The 22,834-nt window shown below is 48.8% G+C and overlaps 1 protein-coding gene across 2 annotated transcripts in view; it reads right to left on the bottom strand.

The window, feature by feature from the left end:
* Window positions 1-22,834, bottom strand: part of ZSWIM5 (zinc finger SWIM-type containing 5) — a 138,170-nt gene that overhangs the window by 13,192 nt on the left and 102,144 nt on the right. For both annotated transcript variants that reach the window (XM_040334360.1, XM_040334361.1), the window contains 4 exons: window positions 20,105-20,251; window positions 19,799-19,936; window positions 17,842-18,102; window positions 14,041-14,176 (listed from right to left, as the gene is read on the bottom strand). In XM_040334360.1, the coding sequence (XP_040190294.1) occupies window positions 14,041-14,176; window positions 17,842-18,102; window positions 19,799-19,936; window positions 20,105-20,251 (682 nt within the window). The remainder of the gene's footprint in view (window positions 1-14,040; window positions 14,177-17,841; window positions 18,103-19,798; window positions 19,937-20,104; window positions 20,252-22,834) is intronic.

The following is a 22,834-nucleotide window of genomic DNA, read 5'->3' as shown; positions in this document are numbered from 1 at the left end:
CGTGATAGTCTTTATTTGGCTCAGTATTATGTCCCAATACGTTTGGATCTTAGGACATAGCCACCATAAATGGGCCATCGTACCTCTTTCTGGGCAGCCCCTCCAGCAGTTTGCGGTCTGACCTGCTTTAAATTTATTTGCTTTGTCCGGGGTAATATACCATCCTGAGAGGCACTTATAATTTGCTTCGGCTGTTCGTATATCTATTGCAGATGAGTGGGTTAATTGAGTGATCCTCTGAACAGTGTTAGTCCCCCTCGTGACCCCTAATTCTCTTTCCCATTTATCTATAAAGGGTGCTTCACCCTGAGTTCCTAACTTAACCAATAACCCATACAATTTAGTGATTGTGCCCTTAGAATTCTTAGATTTACAAATTTTTTCGAGTGAGGTCAGCTCCGCCTCCGTCCGTAGTGGGCGGGGGAGGTGCCGCACAAAGTGAGTCAACTGGTGATAGTGCCACCTATCCAGATTCCAATAGTCCGTTTTGGCCTTCAAATCTTCATAGGTCATTATCTCACCATTTTTAATAATATCCCCTAAGTGCACTGTGTCTCTCCTAATCCAGTTCCCTCCTATTTTTTTTTCCCCGGGTGGGAAATAAGGATTGTCTTTTAGATTAATTAAAGGGGAATTAAATTTACCTTCTAATTGTGCCTGCGTCCTGTCCCACATTCTTAAAGTGTCCCGTGTTATATTGTGAATTTTGTGATTTAATACTCTGTGTTGTGCTGGGATCCAGATAATGTTATTCAAGTGGTTATTTGTCAGCGCTTTCTCAATTTGCACCCACCTTTTATCTGTCCTGTCCCGAGCCCACTCTACCGCACGCGATAAGACAGCTGCATTGTAATAACTTTTGATATCCGGTACAGCCAGACCGCCGAGTGGCTTGCCCTGTTTTATTATGGAGAGGGATATTCTATGCTTTTTATTTTTCCAGACGTAATTTAGTAACAGGGTGTTAAGGATTCTCAGAAATTGCTGAGGGAGAGCAATTGGGACTAATAAAAATTTATAGAGGATTTTAGGGACTACTACCATCTTCAACATGTTTATACGTCCGATCCATGATATGGGTTTATTGATCGTTCTTTTTAGTTCACTCTTGATCTCATTTAATAGGGGAATATAATTTATTTTATACATCTTCTGTATTGTGTTGGCAAGTTTTATTCCTAGATACTTAAGTTCTTTAGTCCATGGAAACTCGCATACTTCCTTAACTGAATGTACCTCCCTTTTATTTAGGTTAATGTTCAGAATTTCAGATTTGTTTACGTTAATTTTAAAGTTGGAGATGGCCCCGTATTGTTGCAGCACTCTAATAAGCTTAGGGATAGATTTTACTGGGTTAGTTACATAGAATAGTATATCATCGGCGAAGGCCGATAGTTTGTGTTCCTCCCCTTCAACTCTCACTCCATTGATGTCCGGGTCATTACGAATAGTGGCCAACAGCGGCTCTAGGGATAGGATAAAGAGGAGAGGAGACAATGGACATCCCTGTCTCGTCCCGTTTTTCATCTCGAAGGGTTCCGATAATGTGCCATTAATTTTTATTTGCGCAGGAAGCGGCATGACGTGGTGCACGTGAAGCACGCACGTCTGAGGGAGCTAAGGCCCACGCTATGGATCTGACCTGGAGGAGGATGGAGGGACCTAGACCCGGCGGTGCTCCATGTGCAGCGATCGCGCCGCAGTGAGGGAGTTCACCGAGGGGCCAGCCCTCCTACAGCGGAAAAGACCAGCTTTCGCCGCCATCCGATAGCCTGCACCCTCCGGCCCCCCCCCCCCGTGCCTCTCCGGGAGACAGCAGATTAGCCACAAGACGGGCTGAATACAGGAAGCTCCCACTTGCAGCACTCCTGTCTGCTGCCTATCTCCCCCCTCTTCTCGGCAGTGAGTACAGGATATCCCATTGGATGGGAAACTATAAGGTAATATGGATCCTTTTCCTTCTATGTCTCCCCATAAGACCAGAACAGTGAAACCCATGGAGCAAGGACTAATACCCTGAAGGCTGGGGATAGGTATTAATAATGCTGGGATAATTAACTTTATTCCTAGTGGCCCTGCATATGCATACTGTTAACGTGTGGAAGTAATCAACAAGGATGAACTGAGTAACTGCTTATATTCTGCATAGCATAATAGTGGCTTCAGCAGGAACATTGTACCGCCCCAGTATTTTTCTCTGCCTCCCCCCCTCATATTGTACTTATATGTGAACTTAAGTATTCATAGCCCATAGGTTTATGGGGCCTCAGCTTAAACTCCGTTGATATAGATTTGGGTGGGAGAGCGGAAGTGTATCTGTTACCCTAGAGACATTACCTACCCCCGCAAACCATAATTAACTTGGTAAAGGGAGTTGTCCCGGAGCATGGGTGTGAACAGCAGGGTGCTCTGTATAAACTCTCTCAATTATAAAAAATAAGGCTGGCTATCAATTAAAAAAAAAAAAAACGTGGGTGCAAGGTGTAAACGTCTCAGCTTATCAGGAGACTTCTGTTCCCACCCTTGAAAGGAGCTGCCAAATTACGGGGGGGCTGAACGGAGGCATCAGCAGGGGCACCTGTGAAGTTTTTACCCCCCGGGTTCGGCCTGGCCCATCGGGCAGGTTTATTTTGTTTGCCCAGGGCATCAGAAACCTGAGAAGCGGAGAGCAATCTTGGGGGGATCGTGGGTAGTCCGCCTTATTATACTCTAGAGGAATACGCCGAGAATCCCTCAAGAAAGGTTTTTTTTTTTTTTTAATTAGGGAGTGCAACACTCCTAAAAATAGAGAGAGGCTGACCTTCCTCCCCAATGCCCATCTGAGGATAACGGGCCAATCCCCGGAACCCCTAATAACTTCTGTTAATGTCAGGTGGCAATTTCTGACTAAGAAAAAAAAAAAAAAAAAAAGGATTTTTGTACTCACCGTAAAATCCATTTCTCTGAGTTCATAGACGGACACAGCCTTCATTGACCTTAGGGTTATGCTTCTTCCTACCAGGAGATTTAGGCAGAATTCTACAGCACTTAAGGTGTTAAAAACTTTCCTTCATGCTGCTCCTCCCAGGGGGCGTGGCTCCCCCAGGCATAACCCACACCCTGCTCTAGGAGCCTCAGTTCGTAACAAGCAGTACAAACAAAGGAGGGGTGGGTGCTGTGTCCGTCTATGAACTCAGAGAAATGGATTTTACGGTGAGTACAAAAATCCTTTTTTCTCTTTCGTTCATAGACGGACACAGCCTTCATTGACCTTAGGGACGTCCCCAAGCAGTGTCAAAAAAATTCGAGGGGTGGGAAAAATAACACAGCAAAAACAGGTTACACCCCAAACAAAAACCGGAGTTACTCAAAGGAGGAACTCCAACCTTAAACTGCCGCCTGTAACACCCTGCGGCCAATGGAGGCATCCGAAGATGCACTCACATCCACCATATAAAACTTTGAAAAAGCGTGGACCGACGACCAGGTCGCAGCCTTACACACCAGTAACACAGAGGCTTGGTGTCGGAAAGCCCAAGAGGCCCCGATCGCCCTGGTCGAATGCGCCATGACCCGAAAGGGGGGCGCCCGCCCTTCAGGGCATAGGCCTGAAGCACAATCCGTCGGATCCACCTGGAAATGGTGGCCGACGAAACTGCCAGGCCCTTACTGGGACCGGACACAGACACGAACAGCGAGTCCGACATCCGGAAACGGAGCTGTCGCCGACAAGTAAACTCGAAGGGCCCGAACCACATCCAAAGAATGTAAAGTGGCCTCCTTCGGGTTCTTCGGCTGAGGACACAAGGATGGAAGAACAATGTCCACATCCAAGTGAAAAGCCGAAACGACCTTAGGGAGAAAAACGGCTGCGGCCGCAGCACCACCTCATCCTTACGGATGACCAAGCAGGGAGCCTTGCAAGACAAGGCCACCAGAACAGACAGACACCCGTCTGATCGAGGTAATTGCTACCAGAAATAAAATCACCTTTTGTGACAATAAAACAAAAAACCTCCCGAATGTCCTCAAAGGGAGCATTCCGAAGCACTGAAAGGACTAAATTCAAGTCCCATGGGGGTAATGGAGGGCGCACCGGAGGGGCCACCTGCCAGACCCCCTGACCCAACGCACGCACCCAGGAGTGCTATGCCAAGGGTCGCTGCAAGTAAAAAACAGCCAGAGCAGAAATCTGGCTCCTAACCGTACGTAAGGCGAGAGCCTGAACCACTCCCTGCTGCAAAGACAGCAGAATCCTGTACACAACGCATGTACGAGAGTGCCAGTTCATCTCCCCACACACAGAGAAGTAGGCCTTCCATGTATGAGGAAAAAACCTACGTGAGGTAGACCTCCGTGCAGGCAGCACGGTAGAGACCACCGAGCCCAATAGGCCTCGGTCCTTAAGCCCCTGGCTCTCAACAGCCACGCCGCTAAGGCCGGTGGCTGTGAAACAGGGTGGAAGATTGGACCCTGTAACAGAAAATCAATTCCCAGGGGAAGACGCTAGGGGGCGTCTGCCAGCAGACGCACCTGGTCCGCGTACCAGAAGCGACGCGGCCAATCTGGGGCAATCAGGACCGATAGAATCCCTACAGCTTCTACTCTGCGCAGCAGGCGAGGAAGAAGCTTCCGAGGAGGGAAGATGTAAAGTAGGCGACAGCGACCCCAAGGAGCCACCAACGCGCCTGACGCGTCCGCCCACGGGTCCTTAAACCTGGCCACGAACCGTGGCACCTACCGATATAGAGACGGGACGCTAGAAGGTCCACGTCCGGAGTGCCCCACTTTCGGCACAGACCCCGAAACACCTGCGGGTGGAGAGACCACTCTCCTTGGCCCAGTGCAGTGCGACTTAGGTAGTCGGCTAGCCAATTCCGTATTCCCGGAATGTACCCGGCCGATAGAGCCGGAACGGACCCTTCGGCCCACCGAAAGGATGCGCGCGACCCCCGTCGCTGCAACAGAACTCCGTGTGCCTCCCTGATGATCAACCTACGCCACGGACGTGGTGTTATCGGACAGGATCCTGACCGGTCGGCCCTGTAGATCCAGGGACCACCTGGTAAGGCAAAGCTTGATTGCTCAGAGCTCCAGAACGTTGATCAGTAGGCAGGACTCCACCTAAATCCAGTGCCCCTGGGCTGACTGGGTGCCCCAAGCGCCCCTCCCCAACCGGAGAGGCTGGCATCCGTCGTGACCACTGTCCAGTGGCCTGCAGAAAAATGACTTTCCGGCCCGAAGCACCGGAAACGCCAGCCACCATACCAGGGGAGACATGATCAGATGACTCAACTGAATCTGGTAATCCAGAGATGACAGAAGCTAGTCCCATCGTGACAGCAGTTCCCTCCGTAGTACCCTGGCGTGGAATTGGGCATACGGAACCGCCTCGAAAGAGGCTACCAACTGACCCAGAACCTTCCTGCAGAATCGCAGAGATGACCGCTTCTGGGTCGGCAACTGCTGCACAGCAGATAGCAGAGTCTGAAGTTTTTCCGCTAGGAGAAAAACACTCCCGCCCCGGAGGAATCCAGCACCAGTCACAGGTATCCCTGAGACGGAATCAACCCTGATTTCAGGACAATCCAGAAACCAGCCGAACACTCGGAGAGCCTGACACGTGATAGACACGGCTCCACCAATGCAGAGCTCGAAGAAGCTCGTAGGAGAATGTCGTCCAGACATCCCATCATAACAAACCCCCGCTGTCACAGCCGGGCCAGTATCGGTACGAGCACCTTGGCGAAAACCCGCCGAATGGGAAGGACACCATTGAAAATGGTCCCCCCCCGACCGCAAAGCACAGAATCTCTGGTGGTTTGAGGATATGCAGGTACACGTTCATGACATCCAAGGATGCCAGAAAAACCTGACAAAACAAAACGATGGACTTGAGGCCCAGGATCAACCGGGCCCCATCCTCCATGGGGACACAAACAGAATGGAGTAAAACCCCGAGACCGTTCCAACGAGGGAACTGGCACAATCACTCCCCTGACCAGAAGATCCTGGACAGCCCCTGACGGAGTCAACCGGCGAACCGGAGGAGGCCAGAAGCCGGAGGGAAAAAACCTGTTTGGCAGACAAGAGAGAAACTCAATCTTGTACCCCAAGGAAAACACTTCGCAATGCGAAGCCAGTCTCCCACCCGAGACACGGGCGGGAGCAGACCTTCAGGCGGAAGCAGGTATGTCCGCAGACTTGTTAGGCATGCGGTATCCGGTGCGCTGCTACCCCGCAGCGGGGATTCAAGCACCATGTAGACCTACCCCCACCGCACAGGGCGAGCGAAAAAACCCTCGGAGGTAGGCAAGGAGGGTCCTTGCACAGGGCGAGGTCCCTAGCCCTTCCCAAACCGTGGGAACAGCATGCGCTTACCACCTGTGGCATCCTCAATGATGCCAGTCAGGGAAGACCCAAAAGGACCGTTCACCCTTAACGGTGATCACCAAGGCCACCTTAGAGGTCCTTCTTCCAGCTCCTGCAGCAGGAGCTTCGCCCTTTTAGTCGGGGCCTGCCAGGGCCCCGGCCAGAGCCGGCCTCACCGCCGAACCCACCACCGTGAATAGGGAGCGGGCCACGGCCTCCACTCTCCTATCAGCGGGATCCTGAAATGCAGGAGCCCCTTCCACAGGCAATGTGGTGGCCTTGCGCAGTCTGGACACAGGGGGGTCCACTGGCGGAGGAGAGACCTACTTTTTTTTTTTTTTTTTTTTTTTTTTTAAAGCCCCCCTCAAGGGGGTAACAGGTTGCAAAGTTTTTTGACAAACTTTTTGCGGTGCATCCCATTCCTTGTATAACATATAGTCCAAATAAGGAACACAAGGAAACACTTCAGCGATGCGTGGTAGTCTGCTGGTACTGACACGGAGGTGTCTCCGCCACATCCTCAATTTTTAGAGCCTCACGCACCGCAGAAACAAGAGCTCCAACAAATTCTTGCCAGCAACTGACTGCAGCAGAGTCATCCTCACTATCCATAAGGGTTAAAACCCGCAGCCTCTGACATAACAGAACCAGAAAAAAACAGCGATTCTGTGTCATCCCCAGAAGCAGGCTTCAGGGAGGGGGCGCTTTTTTACCCCCCATCCGGGCACTAGCAGCTTCAAACCTGGCAAGAAACCCAGGACAGCCAACATAACAGATGTGGCAGGGGGAGGGGCATTAAGGGTTAACTCAGGCATAGCTTGAGTTCCATAGTGTCAGCGCTGAGTCACCCACCCTGCAAGGCAGGACAAAAAAAAAAAAAAAAAACCCACTGGTCACCTCCTTGCTGCTATTGCAGAGCATGGGGGCCCCCGGTATTCACCACCCCACCCAGCTGCAGAGGGAGCTGAAAAACCTCAGGTGTGCTCTGATGTGCTGACTGTGATGTGTATTCACCTCATGGAAGATTCACAGCACTAAAACTGTAACAGCACTAAAACTGACCAGAGGCTGTGCCGAGTCATCTCAGGGAAGAATCACATCGTTACCAAGGAGATTTCCAAGATGGCCGCTGTCTGAGGTAAAAATTACCTCATAGAACACAGCAGCACTGACTGCTTTGTTACCTCAGAAAAGAATCACAGCGTTACCAAGGAGATTTCCAAGACGGCCGCTGTCTGAGGTAAAAATTACCTCATAGAACACAGCAGCACTGACTGCTTTGTCTGTTACCTCAGAAAAGAATCACAGCGTTACCAAGGAGATTTCCAAGACGGCCGCTGTCTGAGGTAAAAATTACCTCATAGAACACAGCAGCACCCCCCAGAGTAACAACACAGTCCCCCTAACAACACACGGGCCCCGGTGGTAACAAAGAAAACCCAGGAGGCCCCCCTTCACAGCCACTACCCAGTCAGGGGAAGGAGGGAGAGGAAGGGGAGAGAGGAAAGCAGGGCGGACCCTCAGTCGACCTCCCCAGGGAAACCACCAGCCAGACCACTTACCTGAGTAAGGGGCCACTACTTACCTGTCCTGCGACTACCCGGCTGGAGGTATCCCAGACAGAACCAACGTCCGTAAACGGCATGGCTGTCGGCCAGACACACTGTGACAAAGCCATAGAGACCGGTCATATGTGTGCCCTAGAACCAAAGTTCCCCGGCCGCCCCTGGAGCAATGGGGCCTGTCGTGGACGTCCCAAAGCTGAGCTGAGGGCCGGCACACGCTCGAAGGCCGAACATGGGGGGACTACAAGGGTCGAGGACCCAGCCTGTCACCCAGTCGGCTGTTGATAGAAGAATCGCAGGATTCAAAAATGCAGGAACAAAATAATAAAAAAAAGCGAGAAAAATCGCCAGAAAAAAACTCCAGAGTCCAGGAACTCCAGAGATAGCCTTGACCTCCTGTCGTTAGGCAGAAAACAAACTGAGGCTCCTAGAGCAGGGTGTGGGTTATGCCTGGGGGAGCCACGCCCCCTGGGAGGAGCAGCATGAAGGAAAGTTTTTAACACCTTAAGTGCTGTAGAATTCTGCCTAAATCTCCTGGTAGGAAGAAGCATAACCCTAAGGTCAATGAAGGCTGTGTCCGTCTATGAACGAAAGAGAAAAAAACCTTTCCTACCCTTAGGAACTCATGCCTCAGTGAGCAACAAAAACTGCCCTGCCCTGAAAAAAAAAAAAGGGAGGGGGGTGCGAGACCCCTCACGTTCCGCTCAAACTGGGGAAACGCATCAGAGCGACAGGGAAACATATAATGAATAAATCAACAAGGGGGGGCTGCTTCGAAAGCCCCAAAGGATATCCCCTCCCCCACTACGATTAGACACTACATGACACCGGGCGGGAGCTCAAAGAGCCCAGGCCCAATTAAAAAAACAGAAAAAAATGGGGGTAAACAAAAAGGGAGGAGGGGGGGCAGCATCCCCAATAGCAGACACCTTAACAGAATTGGAGCATGTAGCTAGCCAAGTGGAAGAACATAGCTTGGACTCTCACATCCCAACTACGGGCGAAATGGCGGCAATGTTAAAGGGATTGGAAAATGTTATAAAAGAGGAAATCAGTACATTGAGAACGGACTTATTTCATATTTTGGAACGGGTAGAGGAGGCCGAGAAAAAAATAGAAAAACAGGACCGGGATTTAAATGAATTGAAAATTCAACATTTGGCTATGAAACAAAATCAGAGATGGCTGCAATATCGTCTCGAAGACCAAGAGAACCGCAATAGAAGGCAAAATTTAAGATTACGCTCTGTCAAGGAGGAGAAGGGCGAAGACTTGAGGAAAATTCTCAATGATTTGCTCCTCCCCCTCCTTGATAATGCCTCGGAAGGTCCCCTCAAAATAGAACGGGTCCATCGTGTGGGGAGGATGAGGGAGGGAGGAGGGAATTGGCACAGGGATATAATTGTGAGGTTTAGACATTTTGAAGACAAAGAGAGAATTTGGACAAAATTGAGAAGAAAACCTCCCTTATCCTACGATGGCAGGGAGATCCAGATCTTCACGGATCTGGCCTGGGAAACCCTGGCCAGAAGAAGACACCTAAAACCTCTCTTGGAACAGATGCGCCAACTCAACATAAACTACCAATGGGGCTTTCCGGCCTGCTTGATAGGGCACAAAGAGGGAGTGTCAGCGAAATTAATATTCCCCGAGGAACTTGCAGGATTCTGCCATAAATTGGACATGCCGGTCATAGAACTGCCAGGATGGGTGGAATAGTTGTTAGATAATAGCCCGCCCATAGGGGCGGTTGTGAACGTGGCGACTCTACGGGATGGGGGGGGGGGGGGGGGGGGGCGGGGGGTGAATAAAGAAGGGCACAAGGAGGGCAGATCCATAACCCCTCCCACATAAGATCTGGCCCTGTGAGAACAGGAGGGAGGGGCGTGGGGTGTCACACCTCATCCACAAGAACCGATGGGTAGGGGATACCAAGGATCCCTACGGTTCAGGGGCAATGATCTGGCCTGGGTAGGGGGGGGGCGGGGGGGGGGAGTGGAGGGGAGGGGGGTGGGAAGGGGATTATGGCTCCCAGGGATCAGCCTGAAAAGTCTTGTTTGCTTAAGGAGGGGACTTAGTTATGGGAAATGACAGAAGTAAAATTTTTATCCTATAATGTAAAGGGATTAAACTCTGTAGGTAAAAGACTAAAGGTCTTAGCAGAGATTGAACAATTAAGAGCGGATGTAGTGTTTATCCAAGAATCTCACCTGACCCTGGATGCTAATATTAAGCTTTACTCCCCGGCATACCCCAATTGGTTCTACAGCGACTCCATCTCAAAACGTGCAAGGGGAGTTGCAATTGGGTTTACAAGAGGGCTCGGGTATACCTTGGAGGCAAGGATGACTGACCCAGATGGGAGATTCTTGTTTCTCAAAATAAGGATTGAAAATATTATTTACACCTTAGCCAATATATACGCCCCTAACGCACACCCAACCCAATATCTAAATAAAACTCTGGGAAAATTGAACAACTTTGCCGAGGGATTTATTATCCTGATGGGGGATTTAAACTTTGTTTTGAATCCAACAGAAGATAGTACGTTCCGTGGGAGGGAGACAAAAAATGTACATTTACAGAGAATCAAACATAAGCTCCATGACTGTCAACTAGTAGATGTCTGGCGGATTAACCATCCAAATGAACATGACTACACATTTTTCTCCCCCCCCCACGGAACATACTCTAGGATCGACTACATCCTGGCGGACCACAGGTTGATTGACGCTATTACGGAGACAGAAATTGGAATTATGACTATATCGGACCATGCTCCTGTTTCTATGAAAATTTCATTAACTACGCAAAGGAGACAGCGGCCGATGTGGCGCCTGGATGATAGCCTGATCCACGATGAAGGAGGGGGAAGTAGGGTGGAGGCAGAATTAAAACAATTCTTCCGCACGAATGACACAGAGGGGATTACCAGCGCAACCCTCTGGGAGACGCATAAAGCCTTTATTAGAGGGATCTTAATTGCCGAGGGTGCAAAAAAAAAAAAAAGAGAGAAAAAGCAAAGCTATCACCCTAAGGAAAGAGATAGAGACCCTGGAACACGAACACAAAGCGCTGAGATCAAAAGTGACCTACCATAATTTAATTCTAAAAAGAGACGCACTCAAGGAGATCATGGAACAAGAAGCAAGGTATAAACTTAACTGCATCACCAAAGAGAGGTACATATGGGGAAACAAACCAAGTAAATTTTTAGCTAAAATGGCTCAAAAAAAAGAAAGCTAGGAATTATATCGAGAAAATTAAGGGTAAAGATGGGAAATTGGTTCACGCAACTTGCGAAATCGCGGACACATTCAAAAAATATTACGAGGACCTATATACAATAAAACACCCAGGTCGGCAAGCAGGGGAAAGGGAGGAGGAGACCCGAGAGTTCCTCGATAATGCAGGACTTCCTAGATTAGAGGAGGTGGAAAGCCTGACCATGGATCGGCCCATAACCGAGGAAGAAATAAAAAGGGCCATAAATTCCACCACTGGTGGAAAGAGCCCAGGACCGGACGGGTTTTCCACCTTCTATTATAAGAGATTTAGTAACATCCTGATACCGAGGCTGTGTAATTATTTTAATGGATTGGGATCGGAATTTGAAACTAGTAGTGGAGCTATAGCAGCAGTGGTTGCAATAATTTTGAAGGAAGGCAAGGATAGTTCTCTCTGTTCGGGATACAGGCCTATCTCTCTGTTAAACACAGACATCAAAATTTTTGCAAAAATTCTGGCGGGCCGCCTGAAAGAGGTCATGCACTTATTGGTGCACCCCGACCAGGTAGGCTTCGTGCCCAACAGAGAGGGCAGAGATAATAGCCTAAGGGCAATCCTTCTGCTCCAGACTATAAGGCAGAACGAGCCCCCAGGTCTATTCCTGTCAGTTGATGCTGAAAAAGCATTCGACAGGGTAGACTGGGGGCTCATGATGGAAACCCTCAAAGCCATGGGAATAGGAAGCAGGATGTTCCGCTGGATTAAAACATTATATCACTTCCCTACTGCGCAAATAAAAATCTCTTATTTCTATTACATGAGATCTCCATAAAGAGGACCTGTCATCTCTTATTTCTATTACATGAGATCTCCATAAAGAGGACCTGTCACCTCTCATTTCTATTACATGAGATCTCCATAAAGAGGACCTGTCACCTCTTATTTCTATTACATGAGATCTCTCCATAAAGAGGACCTGTCACCTCTTATTTCTATTACATGAGATCTCTCCATAAAGAGGACCTGTCATCTCTTATTTCTATTACATGAGATCTCTCCATAAAGAGGACCTGTCATCTCTTATTTCTATTACATGAGATCCCCATAAAGAGGACCTGTCATCTCTTATTTCTATTACATGAGATCTCCATAAAGAGGACCTGTCATCTCTTATTTCTATTACATGAGATCTCTCCATAAAGAGGACCTGTCATCTCTTATTTCTATTACATGAGATCTCCATAAAGAGGACCTGTCACCTCTTATTTCTATTACATGAGATCCCCATAAAGAGGACCTGTCATCTCTTATTTCTATTACATGAGATCTCCATAAAGAGGACATGTCATCTCTTATTTCTATTACATGAGATCTCTCCATAAAGAGGACCTGTCATCTCTTATTTCTATTACATGAGATCTCTCCATAAAGAGGACCGGTCATCTCTTATTTCTATTACATGAGATCTCTCCATAAAGAGGACCTGTCATCTCTTATTTCTATTACATGAGATCTCCATAAAGAGGACCTGTCATCTCTTATTTCTATTACATGAGATCTCTCCATAAAGAGGACCTGTCATCTCTTATTTCTATTACATGAGATCTCTCCATAAAGAGGACCGGTCATCTCTTATTTCTATTACATGAGATCTCCATAAAGAGGACCTGTCACCTCTTATTTCTATTACATGAGATCTCCATAAAGAGGACCTGTCATCTCTTATTTCTATTACATGAGATCCCCATAAAGAGGACCTGTCATCTCTTATTTCTATTACATGAGATCTCCATAAAGAGGACCTGTCATCTCTTATTTCTATTACATGAGATCTCCATAAAGAGGACCTGTCATCTCTTATTTCTATTACATGAGATCTCCCCATAAAGAGGACCTGTCATCTCTTATTTCTATTACATGAGATCTCCCCATAAAGAGGACCTGTCACCTCTTATTTCTATTACATGAGATCTCCATAAAGAGGACCTGTCATCTCTTATTTCTATTACATGAGATCTCCCCATAAAGAGGACCTGTCACCTCTTATTTCTATTACATGAGATCTCTCCATAAAGAGGACCTGTCACCTCTTATTTCTATTACATGAGATCTCCCCATAAAGAGGACCTGTCATCTCTTATTTCCATTACATGAGATCTCCATAAAGAGGACCTGTCACCTCTTATTTCTATTACATGAGATCTCTCCATAAAGAGGACCTGTCATCTCTTATTTCTATTACATGAGATCCCCATAAAGAGGACCTGTCATCTCTTATTTCTATTACATGAGATCTCCATAAAGAGGACCTGTCATCTCTTATTTCTATTACATGAGATCTCCATAAAGAGGACCTGTCATCTCTTATTTCTATTACATGATCCCCATAAAGAGGACCTGTCATCTCTTATTTCTATTACATGAGATCTCCATAAAGAGGACCTGTCATCTCTTATTTCTATTACATGAGATCTCCATAAAGAGGACCTGTCACCTCTTATTTCTATTACATGAGATCTCCATAAAGAGGACCTGTCATCTCTTATTTCTATTACATGAGATCTCTCCATAAAGAGGACCGGTCATCTCTTATTTCTATTACATGAGATCTCCATAAAGAGGACCTGTCACCTCTTATTTCTATTACATGAGATCTCCATAAAGAGGACCTGTCATCTCTTATTTCTATTACATGAGATCTCCCCATAAAGAGGACCTGGGATGTTTACATTCCTTGTGAAAGCAAATAAAATTGATAAACAAAATAAAATAAATTGAAAGCAACAGTGTAAAAAAAATAAGTCAAATTGATCGTTTTAGGAGCAGGCGGCGTGCCTAACTGTGGTGCTGTGCAGAGTAATTCAGGAACACAATCTCCACAGCGATCGATACGCACCTCATCGCCCGCAGAGACAGTTTGTAGGCCAGGTCAGAGTCGTGCGGGAGAAGAGCAGTGAAGAGGTATTTGGCGAAGGTGTGCATGGGAACGCTCTCCCGGTGTATGATCTCTCCCAGCCCGCTGAACGGTCCCCCTGCAACACAAAGCAACACGTCAGCGACACTCCCACACTCTACATAACTCAAAAACCACCGTTCCCATAGCAACTTCACTCCCCCAACCAACATTGATTATTTGTAATTCCCCTATCAGATCATATTTACTGAAACTTTTTATTTTTTAAGTTACTTCTTAGTTGCTTGTGTCCTCAGGAGGGGAGGAGGGCTTTTCTCAGCTAAGCACACCCTCTCCTGCCTGCATGCTTGAGTTAAAGCGGGGTTCACCCTAAAAAAAAACATTGCATGGAGCCGACCTATGAGATCGACGTGCTTCCGACCGGCGCATACTGCGCGTCACGAGTTGCCGAAAGAAGCCGAACGTCGGTGCGCAGGCGCCGTATAGAGCCGCACCGACATTCAGCTTCTTTCGGCAACTCGTGCGCTGGTCGGAAGCACGTCAATCACAGCATGTGATTAGGAACACCCACTCCCGCAGGGAAGCCGGGGGTGAAAATAGCCCTAAAATGGTATGTACGCAAGAAAAAAAAAAAACAACAACAGCATACTGTCGGTCTCATAGGTCGGCTCCATGCAATGTTAGATTTTTTTTTTAGGGTGAACCCCCGCTTTAAGGGCAGATGGACTCTAGGAAGTAAATGTACCATAAATGATCTTCCCTTACTCAAGATGGCCCCAGCCAGAAATGCTAGGAGGTGCATTTCAAAGTGATTTCTTAACAAAATAAAGAATGGAGACATGGACGGATGGGTGGAGACTTGATGGGTGGAGCTATGGATTGGTGGAGCTATGGATGGAGATATGGATGGGTTGATGGGTGGAGACATGGATGGATGGGTGGAGACATGGATGGATGAATAAATGGGTGGAGACATGGATGGAGCTATGGATGGGTGTAGACATGGATGGATGGAGAGGTGGAGCTATGGATGGAGATATGGATGGCTGGAGACATGGATGGATGGTTGGAGACATGGATGGATGGTGACATGGATGAATGGATGGGTGGAGACATGGAAAGAGACATGGATGGATGGATGGGTGGATAGAGACATGGATGGGTGGATAGAGACATGGATGGATGGATGGGTGAAGACATGGATGGATGGGTGGAGACATGGATGGGTGGATAGAGACATGGATGGATGGATGGGTGGATAGAGACATGGATGGGTGGATAGAGACACGGATGGATGGATGGGTGGATAGAGACATGGATGGGTGGATAGAGACATGGATGGATGGGTGGATAGAGACATGGATGGGTGGATAGAGACATGGATGGATGGATGGGTGAAGACATGGATGGATGGGTGGAGACATGGATGGGTGGATAGAGACATGGATGGATGGATGGGTGAAGACATGGATGGATGGGTGGAGACATGGATGGATGGGTGGAGACATGGATGGATGGGTGGAGACATGGATGGATGGGTGGAGACATGGATGGATGGGTGGAGACATGGATGGATGGGTGGAGACATGGATGGATGGGTGGAGACATGGATGGATGGGTGGAGACATGGATGGATGGGTGGAGACATGGATGGATGGGTGTAGACATGGATGGATGGAGAGGTGGAGCTATGGATGGAGATATGGATGGCTGGAGACATGGATGGATGGTTGGAGACATGGATGGATGGTGACATGGATGAATGGATGGGTGGAGACATGGAAAGAGACATGGATGGATGGATGGGTGGATAGAGACATGGATGGGTGGATAGAGACATGGATGGATGGATGGGTGAAGACATGGATGGATGGGTGAAGACATGGATGGATGGGTGGAGACATGGAAAGAGACATGGATGGATGGATGGGTGGATAGAGACATGGATGGGTGGATAGAGACATGGATGGATGGATGGGTGGATAGAGACATGGATGGGTGGATAGAGACATGGATGGATGGATGGGTGAAGACATGGATGGATGGGTGGAGACATGGATGGGTGGATAGAGACATGGATGGATGGATGGGTGAAGACATGGATGGATGGGTGGAGACATGGATGGATGGGTGGAGACATGGATGGATGGGTGGAGACATGGATGGATGGGTGGAGACATGGATGGATGGGTGGAGACATGGATGGATGGGTGGAGACATGGATGGATGGGTGGAGACATGGATGGATGGGTGGAGACATGGGTGGAGACATGGATGGATGGATGGATGGATAGGTGGAGCTATGGATTGGTGGCGATATGGATGAGTTAATGGGTGGAGCTATGGATGGGTGGAGGCATGGATGGATGGGTTGATGGATGGAGCTATGAATGGAGATATGGATGGCTGGAGAGATGGATGGGTTAATGGGTGGAGCTATGGAAGGGTGGAGCTATGGATGGGTTAATGAGTGAAGCTATGGATGGAGATATGGATGGGTGGAGACATGGATGATGGAGATATGGATGGGTTGATGGGTGGAGCTATGGAAGGGTGGAGCTATGGATGGGTTAATGAGTGAAGCTATGGATGGAGATATGGATGATGGAGAGATATGGATGGGTTGATGGGTGGAGCTATGGATGGCTGGAGATATGGATGGAGAGGTGGATGGGTTAATGGGTGAAGCTATGGATGGAGATATGGATGATGGAGAGATATGGATGGGTTGATGGGTGGAGCTATGGAAGGAGATATGGATGGCTGGAGATATGGATGGGTTGATGGGTGGAGCTATGGATGGCTGGAGATATGGGTGGAGAGGTGGATGGGTTAATGGGTGAAGCTATGGATGGATAAAAAAATGGATGGGTAGGTGGAGATATGGATGGGGGGGGTTTCTTTAATTATAAAAATGAATTAAATTATGTTTGTGGAGATCAGCTGCAGTGAAGATCCACTATGGAGAGCAGGTGAGGGTGGGATGAAGCTCCTCCATGCTCCCTATAGAAGGCAGAATCACAACGACCAGTCGCACACTGATGATGTCATGATGTCAGCACTTTGAAAGAACTTTATTGTTCTAGCTGTGCACACCCAAAGCCCGCTCCTCCTCTCCTTTCTTCAGGGCTTCTGGGACGTGTCAGAGATGACCTGTGACCAATCAGAATCACTCTGATGAATCCCAGAAGCCCTGCAGAAGTAGGGAGGAGAAGAGCGGGGGTTTTAAAAAAAGGTGAACTAACCCTTTAAACAGCTCTTTCAATTCTTAAAGGAGAAGTTCACCTTTAGTAAACCGTTACTCCGATATTTGGGGTGTAACATGTAACCCACGACCCGTTCCCTCATTCTAAGAAGCGGGTGGGGGATCCTCTCCTTTGTTGTCACAATTCAAAAAACAGCAGAGTCATGCGGGGCTCCGCCCACACAGCTGTGTCATTCATTTCACAGAGTTCTGTAAATGGACTACAACTACCATCCGCCACCGCGGCAGACAGCTTGTAGTTCTCAATGAACTGTGGAGGGCGCTGGTGAGCTCTCTCATAGTTCATTGATTATTCCAGGACCTTCCTGCCCTTATGGGAGGTACAGACAGCTGTACTGGGTGTTTGCAGAGGCCTGGCATTGAACCCACGATCTGCTGGTGCAATGCTCTGCAGGCTCCTAATAAATAAATGCACATTAGTATACTTCTCATATAAAGCCCGCCTTCGAGCTTAGTCCCCTCCCCCCGGAGTCTCCATAAGGAATACTGACCAACCAGGATAAAGCCCGCCCCCTCACCTTCCAGAAGGAGGATGCACTGTTTGCGCAGCGTCTGCACCAGCACCGCGTCCAGCTCCAGTTCCTGCAGCCGGGCGATGATCTGCTCCTCGTTGCGGCACACCTTGTCCTGGGCGTAGAGTCCTTCTGGCATCAGCCGCTGCTGCCCCATACCCATCAGGGCCACTTCCAGTGCTAGGGACAGGTACGACTCGCTGTTCTCCAGGGGGCCGCTGGAAACGCACACGTGTTGGTAATTTGGACGCTGCGACTCGCTGAGCTCTGGGAGGAGAGAAAAATCACGTACAGTTTGAGGAAAGGGCAGAACACATAGTGCCCCATTGTTGGTGTCAGTGGGAGAAATTGTTCCCCATCGTTGGTGTCAGTGGGAGAAATTGTTCCCCATCGTTGGTGTCAGTGGGAGAAATTGTTCCCCATCATTGGTGTCAGTGGGAGGAATAGTGTCCCATCATTGGTGTCAGTGGGAGAAATTGTTCCCCATCATTGGTGTCAGTGGGAGGAATTGTTCCCCATAGTTGGTGTCAGTGGGAGGAATTGTTCCCCATCGTTGGTGTCAGTGGGAGGAATTGTTCCCCATCGTTGGTGTCAGTGGGAGGAATTGTTCCCCATCGTTGGTGTCAGTGGGAGGAATTGTTCCCCATCGTTGGTGTCAGTGGGAGGAATTGTTCCCCATCGTTGGTGTCAGTGGGAGGAATTGTTCCCCATCGTTGGTGTCAGTGGGAGGAATTGTTCCCCATTGTTGGTGTCAGTGGGAGGAATTGTTCCCCATTGTTGGTGTCAGTGGGAGGAATTGTTCCCCATTGTTGGTGTCAGTGGGAGAAATTGTTCCCCATTGTTGGTGTCAGTGGGAGGAATAGTGTCCCATCATTGGTGTCAGTGGAAGGAATAGTGTCCCATTATTGGTGTCAGTGGGAGGAATAGTGTCCCATCATTGGTGTCAGTGGGAGGAATAGTGTCCCACCATTGGTGTCAGTGGGAGGAATAGTGTCCCATCATTGGTGTCAGTGGGAGGAATAGTGTCCCATCATTGGTGTCAGTGGGAGGAATAGTGTCCCATCATTGGTGTCAGTGGGAGGAATAGTGTCCCATCATTGGTGTCAGTGAGAGGAATAGTGTCCCATCATTGGTGTCAGTGGGAGGAATAGTGTCCCATCATTGGTGTCAGTGGGAGGAATAGTGTCCCATCATTGGTGTCAGTGGGAGGAATAGTGTCCCATCATTGGTGTCAGTGGGGGGAATAGTGTCCCATCATTGGTGTCAGTGGGAGGAATAGTGTCCCATCATTGGTGTCAGTGGTTGGAATAGTGTCCCATCATTGGTGTCAGTGGGAGGAATGGTGTCCCATCATTGGTGTCAGTGGGAAGAATAGTGTCCCATCATTGGTGTCCGTGGGAGGAATAGTGTCCCATCATTGGTGTCAGTGGGAGGAATAGTGTCCCATCATTGGTGTCCGTGGGAGGAATAGTGTCCCATCATTGGTGTCAGTGGGAGGAATAGTGTCCCATCATTGGTGTCAGTGGGAGGAATAGTGTCCCATCATTGGTGTCAGTGGGAGGAATAGTGTCCCATCATTGGTGTCAGTGGGAGGAATAGTGTCCCATCATTGGTGTCAGTGGGAGGAGTAGTGTCCCATCATTGGTGTCAGTGGGAGGAATGGTGTCCCATCATTGGTGTCAGTGGGAAGAATAGTGTCCCATCATTGGTGTCAGTGGGGGGAATAGTGTCCCATCATTGGTGTCGGTGGGAGGAATAGTGTCCCATCATTGGTGTCAGTGGGAGGAATAGTGTCCCATCATTGGTATCAGTGGGAGGAATAGTGTCCCATCATTGGTGTCAGTGGGAGGAATAGTGTCCCATCATTGGTGTCAGTGGTTGGAATAGTGGCCACAAGGGCCAGATAAAAACAAGTAAAGGGCCACAGTTAGGAGACCATTAGTTTAGAACAGAACTCTCATACCCGGCCCCTCCATGGCATTTTCATCGTCCATCCGGCAGGCCTCGGTCAGTGTGCTGAACAAACAGCCAATGGGGTCCAACGGATGTCCCACCCATCCCTCCAGATTGGTGATTGTGGTCGTATTTCTCTGGATCAGCTCTGCAATAAGATAAGACTGTGTGATGAGCTACAATGTGCACCAATTACACAAATATTATTTATTCCCTGCTAGGCGCATTCACTCACTACCCAGAAATACCCGGCTGTCCCCTTTACAGCAGACACATGCCACCCCCTCCCCCCCCCATGGCAGATCCCAACCTTCACCTTTCTTCTGCTGCTTGTAGATCTCCAGCTGCCTCTGCTGCTGCAGCCTCAGGGTGCTGATGATGGCGACGGCCAGGCGTAAAGCTTCTTTGGGGTAACCGTGGGAGCGTAGCGCGTCCACTCTGGCGCAGGCCGTGGGGACGTGTTCTGAAAAGTAAGACACAGAACTTAGGACATGATGGTTACAGGAGAAGAATACGGGCTACCTCTCCGGGCTAGAGGTGTGTTTGCTGCATAACACGTCTGCAGCGCGCCCTCAACAACGTTCCGATCATTAATTATCCAACTAATCGGCTTTACCGTCTTACCCGTGCCCAACCCCCCCAACGCCCTGCGTGCCGCATCCCTGGATGTACCGGAACAATACATCAACCAATAAAAAAATTCCTCCGTTTAGGCCGATACGTATTCCTCTACATATTGGCCCGGATTCAGTAACAATTGCGTTTTTTTTTACGGAGGCGCAGGGCAACGTTTTTTTGCCCTGCGCCCCCGCAATTTTTTTGCGCTGCCCTTGATTCACGGAGCAGTAGCTCCGTAAATTGCGTGGGCGCGCCGGCAAAATGCCCGGCGCAAGCGCGCGCAATTTAAATGATCCCGTAGGGGGCGGGAATCATTTAAATTAGGAGCGTTCCCGCGCCGATCGTAGAGCGCATGCTCCGTCGGGAAACTTTCCCGACGTGCATTGCGGCAAATGACGTCGCAAGGACGTCATTTGCTTCAAAGTGAACGTGAATGGCGTCCAGCGCCATTCACAATTCACTTACGCAAACTATGTAAATTTCAAATTTCGCGATGCGGGAACGACGGGTATACGCAACATTGGCTGCCCCTGCTAATAGCAGGGGCAGCCTTACGCAAAAACCGCCGTACGGAAACGACGTAAATTGCGTACGCAGGGCTCGGTGTTAGTATGCAATTTGCATACTATACACTGAGCACAACGGGAACGCCACCTAGCGGCCATCGCAAGAATGCAGCCTAAGATATGCGGGCATAAGAGCCTTATGCCGCGCATATCTTAGGCTGCAGTCGGCGTAACGAGGTTCCTGAATCAGGAGCATTCGTTACGCCGGCGCAAGTAAGCAATTGCGCTGTGTAACTTATGGTTACACAGGCGCAATTGCTTCTTGAATCCAGCCCTTTGTTTGTAAAAAAAAAAAAAAAAATCGCAATAAGTGTTTGATTGGTTTGCGCAAAAGTTATAGCGTCTACAAAATAGGGGATAGATTTATGGCATTTTTATATTTTTTTTACTACTAATAGCGGCGATCATCGATTTTATTGTGACCGCGACATTGCGGCGGACACTTTTGACACTATTTTGGGACCACATTTATACAGCGATCCGCGCTATAAATATGCATTGATTACTGTGTAAATGTGACTGTCAGGGAAGACGTTGACCACTAGGGGGCGATCAAGGGGTTAAATATGTTCCCTGGGAGTGATTCTTACTGTAGGGGGGAGGAGATTGGTGTCCCTCTGTACTGGGAACACACATCGGTCTCCTCTCCTCTGACAGGGCGTTTACACCCCATCATTACACACAGATCCATGGTCCTGCCGCGACTGCGGACAATCGCTAGTGCCCTGGCAGACATCGCGGCCGCCGGGCGCGCACGCCCCGAGAAGCTCAGGACGTCACATGACGTCTACCCAGAGGAAGGGAGGGTTCCTGCCAACGTCCTATTACTATGACTCGGTAAGGAAATGGTTAATAATTTTCTTTTTTTTTTAATAGTAATGGCGGCGATCAGCGATTTTTATTGTAACATTATGGCGGACACATTGGACACCTTTGGCGCTATTTTGAGACCATTTATACAGCGATCAGTGCTATAAAAATGCACGGATTTCTGTAAAAATGACACTGGCAGGGAAGGGGTTAACCAGTAGGGGGCGCTGAAGGGGTCAAGTGTGTCCTAGGGAGCGATTCTAACGGTGTGGGGGCGTGGCTACATGTGACACAACACCGATGACCACCGAGGTCAGTGATCAGTGTCCTGTCACTAGGAAGAATGGGGAATGCCTTGTTTACATCAGCGGTCACACTTTTACGGAGCTTGCGGCGGGTGCGCGCCCACAATGCCGCATCTTAAAAGGGACGTATATATATACGTCCATATGCCCAGCCGTGCCGTTCTGACAACGTATATCGTCGGGCAGCGATCGGCAAGTGGTTAATGTGAACGTTTAGTTGCAGACCGGCTGGCAAGTTGAGTTGGGAAAATTTTAGTTGGGAATTTTTCTTTGTTGTTGTTTGAAACGCGTCGCCCCACCACGTGCTCCTTGCTGTGAAGGCCAGTTACAGGCGGGGGGTTGCGGTTTGTTTATCCCGTGTATACAATATACACTCTGGCCCGGATTCACAAAGACTTACAACGGCGTATCTCCAGATACGCCGTCGTAAGTCCAAATGGCCGCCTGATTCATAGAATCAGTTACGCATAGATTTGGCCGAAATACGAGCGGCGTAAGTCTCCTACGCCGTCATATCTTGGGTTGCAATAATTACGCTGGCCGCTAGGTGGCGTTTCCTTGATTTCCGCGTCGAATATGTAAATGAGCAAGATACGCCGATTCACGAACGTACGTACGTCCGTCGCAATTAGTTACGCCGTTTACGTAAGACATACGCCGGCGTAAAGATAAAGCTGGTCTCTAGGTGGCGCAGCTCATGCAAAGTATGGACGTCGGATTAAGCGTATCTTTTTACGTCTTTTGCGC

Source organism: Rana temporaria (assembly GCF_905171775.1).
Source record: "Rana temporaria chromosome 7 unlocalized genomic scaffold, aRanTem1.1 chr7a, whole genome shotgun sequence".
NCBI classification, from domain to species: domain Eukaryota; kingdom Metazoa; phylum Chordata; class Amphibia; order Anura; family Ranidae; genus Rana; species Rana temporaria.
The sequence above is the reverse complement of the archived record's forward strand: the minus strand, read 5'-3'. Positions and strand labels throughout refer to the sequence as shown.